The following is an 18,297-nucleotide window of genomic DNA, read 5'->3' on the forward strand; positions in this document are numbered from 1 at the left end:
TATAGTGCTGGCTGCTTGGGATTTTGTTTGTGAATGAAACTGATTTTCAGAAAATAGGTTGAGTAAATTATTCAGTGACTCATTCATTAATGCTTAATGATGTCACAGTGTCTGGGTTGTGTTCCCTGGGTGTCCACTAGGTGTCCTTCGTTCCCATGTTTGTACCAATATTGACTGTTTCTCTAAGAGATAAAGTTCAAAAAGAACCATACTTTCTTTATTAATGCACATGTCTACTCTTATTGTGCATGTTCTTCAGGTTCTTCCCTTTAAAGCTGGCATGAAATGAAAAGTTTTTTTCCCAAATGCATGTTAATAATCTTATTGTGAATAATTCACACATGTATATTTCCTTTTTGTATTATTATTTTTTTTTAACACTTTACTCATAAAAAGGCATGGAATAATACAAACACTATGTTTTATCATTTAATTTAGAGAGATATATTAATAATTCATTCATTTACTTTACCTGTATTTAAATGCATTATTAAAACAGTAATAGCACTAGAAGATCACTGTTGAGGTGGCGACATTAGCACAGCAATGGAATGAATATTCAACAGCAGAAAAAAAAGGGAACTCTTACTGAGAGCCAGTTTTTTTATTTATTTGATTTTATATTTTATTGCAGTAACACAATCTCCAGTAGTCATAACAGATCAAAGAGCTCTGGACATTGAACACTGGTCACAGAAACCATACGAATGAATGGGCAAGCAAAACAATTTGTACATAAAACAAAGAATAGTCATGAATATTAATTAAAAAAAAACAATATCTACCCACACTACACTTACACAGATACATACAGCCACACAAATAAGTCCACTCGAAAGCTGATCAGTAGCCTCCTGTTGATACACACACACACACACACACACAAACACACTAAAAGACACTCATGTAGTGACCACAAGAGATTACCAATCCACTGTAGAAATGATCAAGGCTGTTCTCAAAGTGCTGGCTTCTCCAACACTAGTTTACATAGATATACTGTACTGTATATTACCAGCTTTGATACTGTAAACCAAATCTACATTAAACTGAAGCAAATTAAACCAACTGAATCTGTATATTTTGAACCTATGTACAATATCAAATAACACTGTGATCTATATGTTGTCTTCTTGTGTTACCACAACACAATCACAAAGGAAGTGTTCAGCGTATGCACACCACAAACAGCACAGCTCAACGTTATATATATACACATTATACACACACACCAACATCTTTCTTATATCCTACTTAGAGATTCACATGTTGCATGATATAGATTTGCTATATATGTTCTGCATCCAGCAGCATATATACACATTTTTAAATCTGATTTTTTACATCTTCATGGCTTCGTGTAGCTCAAAACGGATATTCATGTAAACAAACAGCGTACAGAAATATTACACAGAGCACAAGGTGATGTTTGATATTGGTTTGATATGAGGGACGGCTGTGTGATCTCCGTCAGGTTATCAGTATTGGGTGGAGTTTGCTTGTAGTTGCCAGGGGAACATGCAGTTGGGAGGAACAGCTTGGGCCTGTCTTCAGTTACTCACAGAAACCACGATCTCTGCAGAGAGAAGGACGGAGTGTGAGGAGGCGCAGAGAGTTTACTCTGTGGGAGTGTGTGTGTACTGCATGTCGGATGGTTTTGGGTTTCACCTCGGCCCCTTGGTGTTTGGGTACAGTCCAAATTTACAGACAAGCTCTGGCACACAGACTCTGTGACTTTGATGGCTTCCATCTGAAAGTCAATCATTACCAATATTGACTGTTTCTCTAAGAGATAAAGTTCAAAAAGAACCATACTTTCTTTATTAATGCACATGTCTACTCTTATTGTGCATGTTCTTCAGGTTCTTCCCTTTAAAGCTGGCATGAAATGAAAAGTTTTTTCCCAAATGCATGTTAATAATCTTATTGTGAATAATTCACACATGTATATTTCCTTTTTTTATTATTATTATTTTTTTTAACACTTTGATGTAAATGTCACAGCTTGATCTGGTTGCAAGATTAAAACACCTGACTGGATTCTGGTATATAACGCCCACTGTCCAGTATCAACTTTTAAATTTGGTCCGTTTTTGTTTATTTTTGTTTACAGTATGATTCTTGTTATACTCGTTAATTTGCCTATTTTACTCTGCATATAGAGGTTTAATTGATAAAAAAAAAAACATTAGACACAAAAGAGCAAAATGAAAAAAAAAATCACTATTCAAATACCCCAAAAATTTTATATATTAATTTAAAAATATTGAAATAACAATATGTGCACTCAACGTGGATGTGATTTATGTTTTTCTTCAGTTTTTCCATTCCTTTTATTCTTATATTCTGAATCTGAATATTTTGTGTCACTTGAAAATTTGTCTGATTATAGAAGTAAAATAAGTTGAAAACAGCATGTTGGCTTTCACTAGACTGAATCACTAGTAAATATAATCAGTGATGATTCACAGAGCAGGAAGATTTTATATGTTATCTCACTGAATATTTAAATGTGTGCTATAACATATCTAATAAGCACAGCATTAAAATTATCTATTATGCGGTGATATTTAAAGGTTTGGGGTCAATATGTTTTCTTTATGTCTCACCAAAGCTGCATTAAAATACAGGAAAAACAGTTATATTCTAAAAAAATATTACAACAATTGAAAATTACTTTATTTTATTTTCATTTATTTTGAAATGTAATTTATTCCTGTCATGTCAAATGAGGAAATATTTGTTCTCATTATTAGTGTTGAAAACAGTCGAGCTGCTTAATATTTTTGTTGGAAAGCATGATATTTTTTTAGGGATTCATCTGTGAATAAAAAGTTAAAAAGAACAGCATTTATTTGAAAACAAAATTTGTAACATCATTAATGCTTTTACTGTTGTTTTTGATCAATTGAATGCATTCTTGCTAAATAAATAAAAAATCTTACAGACCCAAAACTTTTGCAAGCAGCTATTAAAGCACATGAAGAGGTCGGGTTCTGTCTGGCTTGGAATTTCTATTGGACACTAGGTTTCAGGTTCTGTATCTTAAATAACGGGAAAACTAAGGATCAAGAAATTTTAAAGCAGCTACTCTCATGGCTTTAAATACAGCACACATCGTTAACATGACAACCTTCCCATCAATTTTTTTTTTTTTCACCAGCACAGTTAAATTGGATGCACATAAGGATGTGATTGTTTTATATCCAGCCTGTCAATTAATAAAATCAAATATAAAGCAAGCTTAATGCCTGTTTTACTCCCCATCATCAGGTTTGTGATCCATTGAGTCTGTGGATATAACTCTTTTATAAGACTTTGCTGTGTCAAATATGCAACATATGATGAACACAGAGGTGTACTCACGCTCCCTCGTCTTTGAGTAGAGAGAGGAACTTGCTGACTCTGTACGCCTGATCCATCTAGAGACGAGGGGAAACACAACATGCTATAAATAAACGTTCATTTTCTCGTATATGGTTCTCTGCATGTGACTCTGTCACGAGATGAAGTGCGCTCATGAAATTGCTAGACAGCACTTTAGATGTAGCGTCAGAATCTTCTGCGCATGAAACAGCTATAAAAAGCACCAAAAAGAAATTCAATTATTTAGACCACAAATCAAGAAGCATGTTAGAAAACTGCCCGAGCTCATTAAAGTTCTAGTCCCCATGAATTAAAGGAGAATTTCTAGGTGAATACGTCTAGCAGAAATAAATCCAAAGGTTGAATGGGTTTGAGAGACTCATAATGGTACACAATAGACTAAAGCTTACCTGCAGAGACATCTCAATAAGCATGAGAAGCTTTTTAATGCCAATCGACACTCTTTTTCTTTTTATATGCTGGGCAATGGTGGTTCTCTCAGGATCTGTGAAGCTGCCCAGGAGCTTGTAATTAACAGAAGAAAAAAAAATTAAGTATGATAATAACATTTTGTGCATGTAAATGAAGTGAGAGAAAGGGTGGTATCGCCCTCTACCGGCTAATGCTGAAACAACATAAAGAAATAAACTAGAATGCTGAAATAACATCCTGTCTCCTCATTTTATGCCATAGATAGATAGATAGATAGATAGATAGATAGATAGATAGATAGATAGATAGATAGATAGATAGATAGATAGATAGATAGATAGATAGATAGATAGATAGATAGATAGATAGATAGATAGATAGATAGATAGATAGATAGATAGATAGATAGATTTCATTTCACCTCTAGAGCATCAACCAGATGTTCCCCACTGGAGATATTGTGCACATGGATGGTGGTGCTGAATGCATTCAGCATCTCCATCTCCTGCAGCACGTCTTTACGGCTGGTGGTGCCGATGATCAGCAGCTTACGGCCCTTGTGGTCAACAGAAGAACACCGGACATTTTATGGCCAAAATCTAACAAGATAAATGTATTTGTTGATAGAAGATTAAGAAAAAGATTAAAAAACCATCACATATGAACGTATATGACCCATATGTATAAGCATCAGCATTTACATGAGGAGGAGTCTTCTTCAGCAAAACCAGCAGGGCCTGAAGAACCAGGTTGGAGAATCGAGGACCAATCGGCACGTAATCTGTTTCACCACACATAATTATTAGAATACCATTAATAGTGTAATATAGCAGTTTTTTCACCACTGTAAGTACAGAGTCATATCTTGTGCATTAGTTTTATCGAATACATTTAAAGGTGGGAGGGTCAATGAAAGACATGCTTGTCGACTTTAATTAAAGATACCTAGTGAAAAATAAATATAACAGAATAGAATAGTTAATTGTAAGTATACTACACATACATTTACACACACACACACACACATATATATATATATATGGCAGTTTTCCCTGTTGTAGACCCCTATTTAAAAAAACAAAATCAACAATTTAAATAATAAAACTGTCTAACCTAACAGACGCTCAATGTCATCAACCACGACACAGCTGAGCTGAGACTTGTAAGCATCATCAAAGATCTGAGAAGAAATATGGAACATTTTTAATGATAGTGTGCAATACAATAACCTTGGCTGAAAGAAAAAAAAGTGAATAGATTATATGTGTAAAAATCTAACATTAAATTAAAATTTATGAGCATACAGTATGTTAGCACGAACCTTCTTGATAGCCTGGCATTTGGAGATCTCTGAGAAGCCAATCATCTTGTCTGGAGAGCAGATCTTAATGAAGGGGAACTGCGAGTCCTCTGAGATTTTGGCAGCCAGGGCTGTCTTTCCACTGTGAGGAGGTCCTGAGGCAAAAAACATGGCGTCAGGACTGAAAATCGTCTACATTGAACACAGAGTATATCTACCTAACAGGGTGGGATACTCTCACTAACATTTTGTAAATGTTAAAGCAAAACATTCTCAAAATAATGTTTATGGAATTTTCTCATAACACTAGATACATGTGTGTAATCTTCTTATGATGTTATTTTCCCTTGAGGATTCTTGAACATTCTCATAATATTCAAATATCATAGAACATTCTCATGATGTTCTTTTATTCTTGATGAACATTCCGATAATGATGAGAGAACAACATTCTTAGAACATTCTCAGAACGTCATTATGACGTTGAATGTTTTCATTTTTGGAGCATCCTTGTAATGTGTTATATGTACTTGATGAACTTTCTAATAATGTTAGTGCCTGGTGCTAATACTTGTAATGTTAATATTTGCTGAACGTTTTCTTAATATTAGCATAAAATTTTGTGCGAAGGACATTGATGGAGCATCCTTACTGTGTTATGATGAAAAGACAAGCTGATGATACATGGGGCAACTTTCTGAGAAAATTTTTTTAAGCAATATTTCTTGGGCACTTTACCACTGAGAATGGGGAACAAATTTCTATCTGGATATTTTAGATCGGACGTGGGCTCTGTGTATCACCTTGTTGCCTATCTACGATCGCGTTGCCCAAAGCTTGCCCCGGCAACATTGCTCAAAAGGTTGCTCCGTGTATCATCAGCCTCAGCATACTTTGATGTTAGAAATGAAGGCTCACCCTCCAGAAGCACAGACACGAGTGGAGTGCGGTCACTGTTCTTGGTCTGCTGCACCAGCAGCTCTCCGTCCTCCAGCACTCGGGTCACTGGATCACCCCACTTAATGATGCCGTTCATGATGTAACTGGAATAGTCTTCCTGGTTGGTGCCAAAAGCCTAACAAAAGTTCAAAGTAACATGGTTTCACTTGATGGGTTCAGCTACTACAAATGACTCTCTAAACTCTGCGATCCCTCTGCTGATGAAAGCTATTAATTATTCAACAAGGCTGAAACTTACAGGTTTAATGTCATTATTCAAGGACGCCATGAAATCTGTTCGAGTGACTTTCAGCTTCTCCGCTCGCTCCATGTCCACCTCTACAGTGGATGTGGCCTGGAATACAACTTGATTCAGTTTAGACCTATCATATGAAGTGTTTTGAAAGTATATCCCTTATAAGGAATGCTTAGATCACTATACTTTGTACCTTAATGAGGCGGTTCATGGCAGTAGACTGGGCGGCTCTGACCAGGCCCTCCAGTTCAGCTCCACTGTAGTTCTTGGTATCAGCAGCCAGTTCTTTAACATCCACATCACCAGACAGGAGGTTAAACTCACGCATCTTAGCTGTGTGAATGTTCAGGATCTGAACACGGCCCTTTTCATCCGGCAGACCTGGGTGATGAGACGTAGACAGAGACGTAAGAATGAGCAGTGACGGAGAGAGTGCTGAATCTTTCTTGTTGTTGTTGCTAAACAAAGGGCAAGTCTCTGAGGTCCTACCAATTTCCATCTTTACTTCAAATCGGCCAGGTCTCATCAAAGCGTCATCTATCAGGTCAGGCCTGTTGGTCATGCCTTTCAGACAAAGACAAAGGCACAGGTTAGAAAAAAACTAAATAAAACAGACAGTATTTGAGAAAAATCTGTTCTTTCAAGTTTTTTGTATATTACTCAATCTTTTTTTTTTTTAAAGTCACATTAGATTTGTGAAAAACTTGGTATGCAGTATTAAACTTTCTTTGCAATCTTAGATTTAGAGTTCTTGTATGACTACTAAATATTGCAAAGCAACAGAGCATATATTAGTTGCCGTTCTTCACCGATGACAAGGATGTTGTTGAGTTGTTCCACTCCATCGATCTTGGAAAGGAGCTGGTTGACCACAGTGTCGTGTACACCTGTGCTGCTGGCACCTGTACCACGCTGCTTACAGATAGCATCCAGTTCATCAAAGATGATGATATGCAGGCCACTGTTAGCACCCAACTGCAGAGAAAAACCAAATTACTGTATAATAAATACAGAGAAGAAAGTATACTATAGTACAATAACGTATGGTATTATAAGGACAGTGAGTTTAACAGGATAGTTTGTCATCTCACCCTTTTCTGTTCCTCCTCAGCATCTGCGAACAGTTTCCTAACGTTGGCCTCAGATTCACCTACGTACTTGTTGAGGATCTCTGGTCCGTTGACTATCTTTGGCTCTCTGGCGTTCAGCATCTTACCGATCTGCCTGGCCATCAGTGTTTTACCACAGCCAGGAGGACCAAAGAGCAGGATGCCTTTCACATGCTTACAACCTGCAGAGAAAACAACTCACTTTTACAAAAAAAAAAAAAAAAAAACACACACACATTATCCACAATCAATGCATCTGAGTAATAAGTTTACAATGATTACAAACACTGGACCGTTCTGGTGAAAGGATGCTTTTTACGAGACTGCACAACAAAATGGAAAGTGAAGACGGCACAAACCCATCTGCTCCACAATGTCTGGCGGGAAAACTCGAGAGGCGAAAGCCCTGCGGAAGATATCGGAGAACTCCTTGTCTAGACCGCCGATGCCCATTTTCTCGAAGTTCCAGTCAGGGTTAATGATGGTCTGACGGGCTTCTTTGGTCTTGGCCTTGCCTGGTGAGGTGAGGATGAAGAGGAAAATTCAGAAATTAGTTACAAGGCTGTTTGTATGGCAAGAGAAACGTATTTTTAAGTGCGAAAAAACTCACCAACTAGAGTAAGAGACGAGCTCTCTGATTTTTCAAACATCACTTGACTGTTTCCAACCAACAGACCAATCTCAATCTGTGAAGTTAGATGTCAAAACAAAGGATGATTAACTGTGTACATATATATATATATATATATATATATATATAATGACATTTAATTGCAAATTCCATATTTCTGTTCTCTTTTCAATACCTTTTGCTTTTTGCCAGATGCTGGTTCGCCCCTCAGTATGCTGGGGTCCATCGCCTCAATGTCCTTGATAACTAGGCCGAAGAGCTTGTCACAGAAACTGAAGACCAGCTATGGCAAAAAAAAAAAAAAAACAAGTATAATTAAATATCAGATACCATTTATTCTGTTTTTTTTTGTGATGAGATCCTGACCTGCTGCCCCACAGTGAAAGCCTGATTGTTGAAATGCTGAATAAACTCAGTAGCCATATTGTCTGAGTCGTAGGGACTGGAGTCGGTGCTTTTCTTCTGCAGAAAGTCAATCTCAATGGTAATGGCACCAATGCACTGCTTGGATTTGTCAAAGTTGTAGTTGGCCACTGAAATGACAGGGGGAAAAAAGATATGTTTTTTTTTGTATTTGATCGAAAAACTGTGTATTTTGTTTGCAAATGTTCAGCTAGGAGCCATGTACACACCTTCTATTTCTTGTCCGATGGACAGGCCTGCCCATTTCCTCTTTAAGAAAAAGTAAAAAGAGAATGAATAAAGCAGAAAAAAAGTCCTTAAAAATACAAGCACCATCTCATTATCTGCACTCAAAGGAACAGTTCGCCCAAAAATGAAAATAATGTCATAATTTATTCACTATTGTGTCGTTACAATCATTTCTTCTGTGGAACATAAAGTATTTTCAACAAAGTTTTTATCTATTAAATGGAAGTCAGTAGTAACCAAAACTGTGTTCTTCATAATATCTTCTTTTGTGTTCCACAGAAGAAAGAACATCATACATTTTTGGGTGAACTAGCCCTTTAAATATGTCTGGTTAGCTGTTGTCTTGGATAAGATGTTAAGAGTTTGTCTTCTGTTGTGTTTGTGTCTCAAGTGAAAGATGTTGGCAGGAGTCTTGCACCTGTGGCAAACTGAAAGCGATGGTTCCAGGAAGCACAGAGTGGTGAGACTTGACTGTGAACACAAACTTGTGGGCGGGTGTTGTCCTCACAGTCACATGCCTGGAGAGAGAGAGGCAGAAAATACTCAACTACAATGACACAAGGATCAACAGAAACTATGATTTTTTAAAAAAAAAATTTATCTGGAAACATCACTTTAACGACTTTTTTCAATCGAGAACTGCTTTATAACTGCACCAATCCTAGATAATCTGAGATTAGCAGATGGGATTATATGTGTGAACCACTGACAGTGGTTCTTTTATTTAGTAACCTTACATCATGCAACAATTCATTCAGTTAAAGCACAAGTTAACCATAATCATGGATAATATATATTTATATATGTGATGACTAAATACTTAGGGTCTAACAGGAAGGATTGACCACTATCTTTATTGTTATTTCCACCAAAAAATACACCAAAATATATATGTATTATTTATTACATGATGCATCAATTTACATCACACATTAACATGCCATTTATCAATATGACAACAGAAACCCAGACAAATCGGTCTTCATGCTGTGATATTCTTGGACATGAGGCATCAGCAGGAGGCACTGCGGCAGACTCTGTAACCTGAGTTAATGTCTGGATTTATTCACCATCCCAAGGACAGCTCTGCTGCTGGAGCACTCATTATATGTATGAATATTTTCCTACAGTGTTAGATATACCTATATGATACACCTGCAAGAAGATATTGTGTACTACATGTTACATGTGATTAATAAGCATCCACAACTTTATATTAAGGGGCAGTATTTGCCCCATAGAAGTGATTTTCCAAGGGTAAATTTAACCCTTCTAGTAAATTCAAGCTTCTTCTTTTTTCAAGAATATAACTTTCTACTAAATCTATGAAAACATTTTTGGCCACACATTGTATATACATGAAACACTGTGGTAACTTATATTTCTTAGCCCTTTTTGGACAGGGGTCATCAAGGTCGTCAGCCACAAACACAGCAAACTGGGATGCACTGTGTTTTGACACTTTTCTATCATTTTTGTAGGTACTGACAGCTGCCAACCGGGACCTGACTGACGACTGACCCAGTCATCTAACCATCACTATTTGGCACTTGTCAAAGTCACTCAGACCTTTTCACTTGCTAATTTTTCCTGTATCAAATATTCAAGAACTGACTGTTCATTTGCTGTCTAACAGATGTCAAAGCATGTATTGGCCATCGTACCATTTAACTGGCTTCTGTGTGCAAATGTGATGAATGTGATGAGTCTGTGGTGTGGGTGAACACTCACTGTCCAGACTGCAGGTCTTTCTCACTCACTACCGCACAGTTCGTCAGTGACAGCTCATCTGTTGGGCATCGTGCCGCTTGCATCGTCTGCAGGAAGACAGATAATAATGAAGAGAGAGTGTAAGACAGTGAGAGGCAGAAGAAAGGTTTGCCTTATATGAGAATGAGACGTCTGAACTAGATGTTGAAGCTTAAAGGTGATGTGTGTAATTTACGTTTTGTTAAATAAGCCTTTCAGCAGTTAATTTCCCTTAGTTTTGAAATATCCTCAAATTAATTTGAGCAACTTGACAGAAAAATATGGGCTCAACCAATGATGTGGGTTGGGGGCGGGGCTATCTGTCTGACTGGGGGTTTGGGGGAGTATTCAGTGAAACCTGTTTGAGAACTATCACCTTTGCAGTTTCACTTGGTGGAGAAAGTGGCACAGAAATTACACACTTCAGCTTTAATATTTCCATCTTGCTATATTAGCTCACTGGGTGTCATTTCTTATGAAAAGATCTTTTTCCTCATGAAAAATGTACAGTAAACCACACCATACGAAGGACTTTCCATGATTCTCTGCAGAATTAAAAAAAAAAACCCTTGGTGCAAAACAGCAAGATGGAAAGCTGTTTTCTACTGTGCAAGCTGAAAACTGGTCCAACATTCGAAGCAGTGAGACCTCATGTAATCATTCCTTCCAGGATCACATGCATCATATTTTACTGCAATAGAGATCCTATAAACCCCAAACCGATAATACCAGGAGTTTGATATAAAGAGTGTTAGATAACAACAAATGAGGCGATAAACAAAAAAGGCAAGGGAACAGTAATGAAAACACAATCATAAATCTGTCTACAAGAGAGCACCGGTGTGTTAAACCTGGGTAAGTGAGAAACATGAAAGACAAATAAAATATTTTAAACAAAGACTGACCGTGAAGGTTCATGGGAGTTCTAGCTTTATTTGTTCCTTTGGTTGATGCCACTAGCCAAAAAAAAACATAAATAAAATAGACTACAAAAGAAAATGAAAAAAGGAGAGCTAATTGAAAAGCAGGGCCTACAGAAAGAAAATGAATAACTCAACCAGAAAACAAAGCTTCAGTGACAACAATTAGACATTAAGAGAACAAAACATAGACAGGTGAGATTTTTAAAAAGCTTTTTTTCCAGGTAGTTAAAGCTATAGTTCACACAAATTAAAATCAATAATTTCACTGCATTTATTATTATTCAAAGTTATTGCTAATTTCTATACATTTTTAGTTTAAAATGCTGAATATGTTAACATTAGTTACTGTTAACTAGATAAAATCATAAACAATATTTGGCTAAATTAGCTGATCTTAACAACAGGGTAATCAACTAATGATGCAATTACCAAAAAACAACTTCAAGAAGCCAAATTTTCACTAAATTACCAAAATGGAACAAATGACTGTCAGAAAGTACAGACAGAGAAAATTACTTCTGAATGCTTCACAATCCTTGGAACATTTTAAGAGAAATTTCAGGGATTTAGCATCCTAAAGTATTGGTTATCCTGCTAAAGATTCTGGCAATAAAGATTAAACATAAAATGATTTAACAATGAATGAAGACATGACTATGCTTTTTCTGTTCATAATGAGGAACACTTGTCTAACGAACAGCACAAGATGAAAAAATAGAAATGAACACTGAAATAAAGCAAATGTAACCTAAACTGAGAAAGTTAATAACACACTCAGACAAATAGTGCAAATCTTGGTCCCTTATTTAAGATTTAGAGTATTACCTTGATGGTACATATTAGGCACTTATATATACTTTTTAGAGGTTTTGTTTTAGATGAGTGACAACCTGATGTACCCCTAAAGGTACAATTTTTGCACAATTCTTTTCTGTCAGTGGTATTAAAGTCACAGTGAAAGTTGTGATTGTGCTTTCTTCCCTGTTGTGACATATATCTGAGCAAAATGGCTTTTCAAATAAGTAAACACGACGGGACTTGATTTGGTCCACCTGATATTCATTTGATCACCGGATCTTTGCCACTTGTGAATTGCAAACATTGACAGATTGCTGGATGGGAAGGGGAAGTTGATGTAATTAAATAAACAATTACTGAACTTAAAAAAACAACAAAGTAATGATGTTCACAGATAAAAGTAAACGATGCACTATTCCGCTGAAGGAAAAAAAACAACAACAGAAATGACACATTTAGATTACTTGGTGACTTGAAAGGCAAGATGCTGGATGTTTTCCAGTGTGATGCCAGGAAACAGAACTAGAGGACAGTAAATGGCTCTTTGAGGGTTTGTATCTGATTCAAAGCCTGGGTGTGTATGTTAACTGACATAATCCAGTTAACGAAGTGCGGTCCAGCAATTAGACCTACTTTAGTTGAAGGTCAGAAAAGAATAATCCATGGCTCCCTGCCAGCACACATGATAAACTCGCCACAGGCCCTCACACCATTCAGTCGTTACATCTGGCCCTTTAGTGCTCAACCTCAAACCAACCTTTATTTGTCCTGAGAGTGAGAACACATACGGATGATCTTGAGTTGGATGGTTTGTGTCAATGGTTTGTGTCTATGGCACTGAACCGCTGTAGTGATCCCTCGAGTCATTGCTACCAAGAAGGATCATAGCAATAGGGGTTACAGCCTGTCAGCTCTCAGGACACTAAGGTCGATACAGAAAGCTAGTGCAAGTGAAGCATACAGCTCAATCTGGCAAGCGAGACAAGCAGCGGCAGAGGGCATTCGGAAAGCATACATACCTTGAAAAATATTACAACCTTGGGGGCCAATGTATGCACGCAAGCAAGAGGGAGGGCAGAAGGACATAAAACAAATAGTTGAGACAGCCAGCACCACACTGAGCCGAAGACAGCATGTGGCTGAGAAACAACAGAGTGTGCAGCATGAGGCAGCATGCAGAGCAGAATCAGGATCGACTGCAAGTGTGCTTGAAATCAAATCGCAGGCAAACCAAACCTTGATGTGGTAGAGGAATGTGTATGAGCTTTCTCCAATCATTTGAAATATGAAAAATTGCATTAATAAGATTTAATGCAAATGCTGAAAAATACATCACATGTGAACACACTTCATCACGTCAGTGGAGAAATTAAAGCAAAAACATGTGTGAAAAAAGAAATAGATAAAAGTTTTTGGCGGCCAAAACCAGTACTGGACATAAATTGGAACTTTAAAATTATTACTTGCATACAAAAAAGAAAAACATAAATATAAAAAATAAAATAAAATAAAATAAAAATATATAATATAACATAACATAACATAACATAACATAACATAACATAACATAACATAACATAACATAACATAACATAACATAATATAATATAATATAATATAATATAATATAATATAATATAATATAATATAATATAATATAATATAATATAATATAATATAATATAATATGCATATATAGTATGAATAGTTCAAACGTTTGGGGTCAGTAAGATTTTGTTAAAAAGAATTACATCAACAAGGATGCATTCGTTTAGTCAAAAGTGACAGTAAAGACAATTCTAATGTTACAAAAGATTTCTGTTTCAAATTTTCTTCTTTTTGACTTTTCATCAGAGATGTGATCTTTTTGATCTATTCATCAGATAATCCTGAAAAAAAACATTTATAATGGTTTCCATAAAAGTGCGAAGCAGCACAACTTTTTCACCACTGACAATTATAAGAAATGTTTCTTGAGCAGCAATATTAGCATATTAGCATACGACATATAAGAATGATTTCTGAAGGATCATGTGACACTGAAGACTGGAGTGATGATGCTGACAATTCAGCTCTGCATCACAAGAATAAATGACATTTTAAAGTATATAAAATAGAAAACTTGTTTTAAATTATAATATTTCACTTTTTTATATGAGCAAAAATTAAGCTTTGAAAGAAGGACAACTGTGGTATAATTCAGCACTGAATAAACATAATAAAATGCTGCATGCTATTTCATCAGTCAGTATACTGAGTACAAATCTAAGTCAAGCAGCACTGCTCTCTGTGTTTAATGAGGCTGGGCCTCTTGAGAGATATTCAATGAGGAATGAGGAGAAGCCTGATCAATACTGTCGAGAAGAAACACCACGTCCTGTCACACTAACAAACTAATGACTTTATCTACCCTGAGGGTTTGATTAAGCATTATTAGTTTCCATGGCCATTTCATAAGCAGCACATATCACAGAGTTAAAGGTTGAACCTATGCAGAGATTTCAGACACTTCAAATAGCTAGACTACTGAATTACACCGGTACGCAGAGGTCGCTTGTATTACATTTGGTTTATGGATTGTACCCCTGATATCACACTTAATGGAGGGTGAGCCTTATCATATCATATAGCATGCAAGACATGAAGAGTAATATAGGACAAATAGCACAGAGAAAACCTCTCCTCATAAACCTCAATATCATGTAAATGATGCAGCTCATCGAGCTTCCTTATTGGTCAACCACAAAAGGCTAAAGGCCTTTTACATCAGGGATAATATAGCGAACTATAACGAAAACAACAAAGGGGAATGATATGATTGGAATCTCTTTCAGAATCCACTTGACTTTAAAGAGCTTGAACACTTTAGCACCACATGCTTACAATTAACAGAAGGAATCCATGTGTTGGTATGGACACTAATGTAATTATGATTAGAGTTATTATTATAGTTTTTGGTTTAAACTGGGCGGGCTTTAAGTAAAAATCATTCTGAGAAAAACTACAGTCAGAGCAGAAAAATAAATAAAATGCATTTTATTAAAGAAAACCTAAAAAGGTGAATAAAAAATTAACATTAAGTGAGTCTGATGTCAATTTTATATCACTGCCATGACTTGCAATTCCTGAAACACATTTCAAGTTTTTTTTCTAATTCATCAATTGCTTTAAATTACCCCAGAGGGAGATCCTAGATTAAATAATTTCCTGAGCAGAGTGAAACATTTAAATCACTTTTTTTTTGCTCATGTGGAATGCATTTAGCTGCTTGATATACAATACTTGCATGATGAAGATTGCTGCTTGTGAGTTAATTGAAGTAAGAAGCCTTTAATGTTTGCAAAGGCTTTAATGGGTAAAATGTAGACTGAAGAAAGAAAGAAATGCCAAAATGCTGCTTTAAATGTATAGATGATAAGAAACCTCGTATGATGTTATTTAGCTGTGTGGCATTCACAAAAATAAAACATAGCTTTCATGCAGGGCCTTTGATTAGAGCTGCATGATGGGAGGATTTCTCAACAATATCCATTATTCATTTCGTTTTAATATACTTTAGAGCTTGGCAGTTATTCTAGGGCCTGTGCCACACGCAGAACACTAATTCAAAAAGCTTTATCTAGGAGTCATTTTTATTAAATAAAGAGATGTACAGTATATTAGTCCTACAGAAGCATTTATTTAAAGCAGAGGAAATGGGAATTAAAGGGGAAATACTCTTAAGAGACATCCAGTACTCATGGGAGACAATCACAAAGGAAAATCTCATATTCCTTTGGTTCATCATAACAGATATTGAGCAGAACTCACTGTATCTCACATATATCTGTAGAGAGCAGTATGACAGACACAACCAGACTGTGTATCATTCATACACTTTCTGTGAAGGCAGTGAAGTATTAAGTCATTTAACACTGAGCTGAACTCTGTGGGTGAACATACCCACACAAAAAGTTTGTCTGGCTTAGTCTAGTTTGGTCAGTGCAGCTTACATTAAATATATCATAAAAACCAATAGAATGAATGAATTGTTCTGCTTTTCCAATGTTCACTCTCTCTATTCTCTTCTTGATTTATTCTTCTTGTGTAAAATCACACCAGGGAACATATTGGGCTTAATAAAACAAGTGACACTGTGTGACTCATAAATGCTCATCTTTTCCTACAGTTGTTCGTGGGTGTGTGACAGGCATGCACACATTTCTGAACAGCTTTCACCTGCTCTTTCACTGGCATGTCCTCTCCTACCTTAAGCATACTAAAGCCATTAAATACAGTGACAGCTATAGTAAAATCTGACTGTATATTCTACAGTCTTTTATGCAATCTACATATATCACTATGCATGTATATATATATATATATATATATATATATATATATATATATATATATATATATATATATATATATATATATAAACACACACACACACAACAACAATAATGGTGTGCAGGCAAATTGCATTAAAAATATATAATTTAGTCGACCAAAAATTATAGCTGTTTCTTTTTATTGCATTTTGATTTTGCCTAATTGTCTCATTACATCCCAAATACCTATTGCGTTTTATTAATGTCCCTATAACATTTGGCTTGATTACCACCATAATTAAAATCCCCGGTATACTGCAGTGCATTTAGAGAGTACATGAATTACATGATCTCCCATTTTATTTGTAATGATAATTAAAAAGACAAACAAACATCTCTCTCTCTCTCTAAATATATTATATAAAAACATTAATAAATAAATAATATGTAACTACATAAGAATAATATTATTTATAAATGTTATTTATATTACTTTATTAATAATATGATATTGAATGAATGAGTCAATAAGTTAGCAAGTAAATAAATAAATAGACAACGACCTAAATGAAACACTGAAATCTCAGTTTATCCACAGATAAAACTCATAAAAGTAGGCCATGTTTTCACAGTAAAGACTGTGAAAATCGCTGAGCCCTACAGAGCTCCATCCTGCAGCAGATTTGCGCACAAATCTATTCGTATTGGTGGGGCGATGTGTTTCTGTGGATATTTTGAAGCGAAAGAGTGATTTTGTTCGGGAAATCGCAGACTTGGTTCAATGCGAGCTCTCGAAGCAGAAACAGTGTGATGTGATGGCCATGTCAAGGTTAAACCCGCTGAACGAGCGCAGTCCAGTCGTTTCACTCTTCATGACAGCGTTCTGCAGCTCACAGTATGGTCCATGGATACTGTACACATATATTAACACACATCTTAAAAGATTAATGAGACAACCGCCTGCTGGTTGGTTCATGTTGTACCGAATCGATGGGCTAAAAGCAAATGGACAACCACCTCGGTTCTATTTTAGGCTTGTGCCTGTTTACCGATGGGGTCAGTCTAGAAACAATCACAACCGTCACCAATATTTCACGGTTCACACAAATGCTGGTAAATAAATTAATGTGCCACCATCGAGATTCAAGTATTCATGGTGCTTATTATTATTAGGCTTCTGTTCAAAGCTTCCCGCGTATGCTTGTGCGGAAGCCATATAATAGCAGGCTATGAATAACAATGCACACCAAACACCAGCAATATTCGCTGCAGATCTGCATCTGTGCTCACAGGTGACCGTATCGCCACCTGCTTCTGGCTGTAGGCTGGTTACACTGGAAAGATGCCAGTGGCTGGCATCAAACTGGAAAGGATTTTGTCTTGTTTTTTTAAAACAAGAAACTAAAGCTCTTCTCCAAAGCGATTGTTGTGAAATATTAGGTTACATTTAAACTCAGCGCTAATTATTAATGTCGTATAAGCTTAATCGTTGAATAATTCAAATGGAAGAATATCTTACCCGGGTCGCCATGTTTGCGTTAGGTGATGCTGCTCGGAAGAGGTCCACACAGCAGTACTAGAGCAGCACTGCAGCAGCGGACAGCGACACACGAGAGAACTGCGCATGCGCATGGGCGATTCTCGCTCTGGTGATGGCGACTCACTTCTGTGAATCGAATCTTTCGAACACTTCGTTCCAGAGAATCGTTTAAAAAAACGAGTAAGTTGTTCTTTAGGTAATCGTGTAGTTAATGATGTCATGGATTGGCGTAGTGTTCTAAAACGTTCTAAGGTCATATTTAGAACATACTGCAGTTGGTTAGGTTATTA

At 36.3% G+C, this 18,297-nt stretch overlaps 1 protein-coding gene across 2 annotated transcripts; it reads right to left on the bottom strand.

The window, feature by feature from the left end:
- Nucleotides 1-647: 647 nt before the first annotated feature.
- LOC132147682 (vesicle-fusing ATPase-like) lies at nt 648-18,081 on the bottom strand. Of its 2 annotated transcripts, XM_059557098.1 has the most exons (22): nt 17,987-18,025; nt 13,174-13,191; nt 10,416-10,501; nt 9,103-9,202; nt 8,666-8,705; nt 8,400-8,566; nt 8,209-8,316; nt 8,013-8,088; nt 7,762-7,917; nt 7,385-7,584; nt 7,103-7,268; nt 6,783-6,857; nt 6,487-6,674; nt 6,297-6,392; nt 6,017-6,173; nt 5,120-5,253; nt 4,912-4,978; nt 4,500-4,579; nt 4,220-4,354; nt 3,777-3,890; nt 3,367-3,422; nt 648-1,576 (listed from the first exon to the last, which is right to left on the bottom strand). In XM_059557098.1, the coding sequence occupies exons 1-22, from the start codon at nt 17,996-17,998 to the stop codon at nt 1,555-1,557; spliced, it is 2,253 nt and encodes a 750-aa protein (XP_059413081.1). In that variant the 5' UTR covers nt 17,999-18,025; the 3' UTR covers nt 648-1,554. The 2 variants fall into 2 exon arrangements, with proteins under 2 accessions (XP_059413081.1, XP_059413082.1); XM_059557099.1 differs by lacking the exon at nt 13,174-13,191 and having other exon boundaries at nt 17,987-18,081.
- Nucleotides 18,082-18,297: the final 216 nt, after the last annotated feature.

The sequence above is a fragment of the Carassius carassius genome, chromosome 1 (assembly GCF_963082965.1).
Source record: "Carassius carassius chromosome 1, fCarCar2.1, whole genome shotgun sequence".
NCBI classification, from domain to species: domain Eukaryota; kingdom Metazoa; phylum Chordata; class Actinopteri; order Cypriniformes; family Cyprinidae; genus Carassius; species Carassius carassius.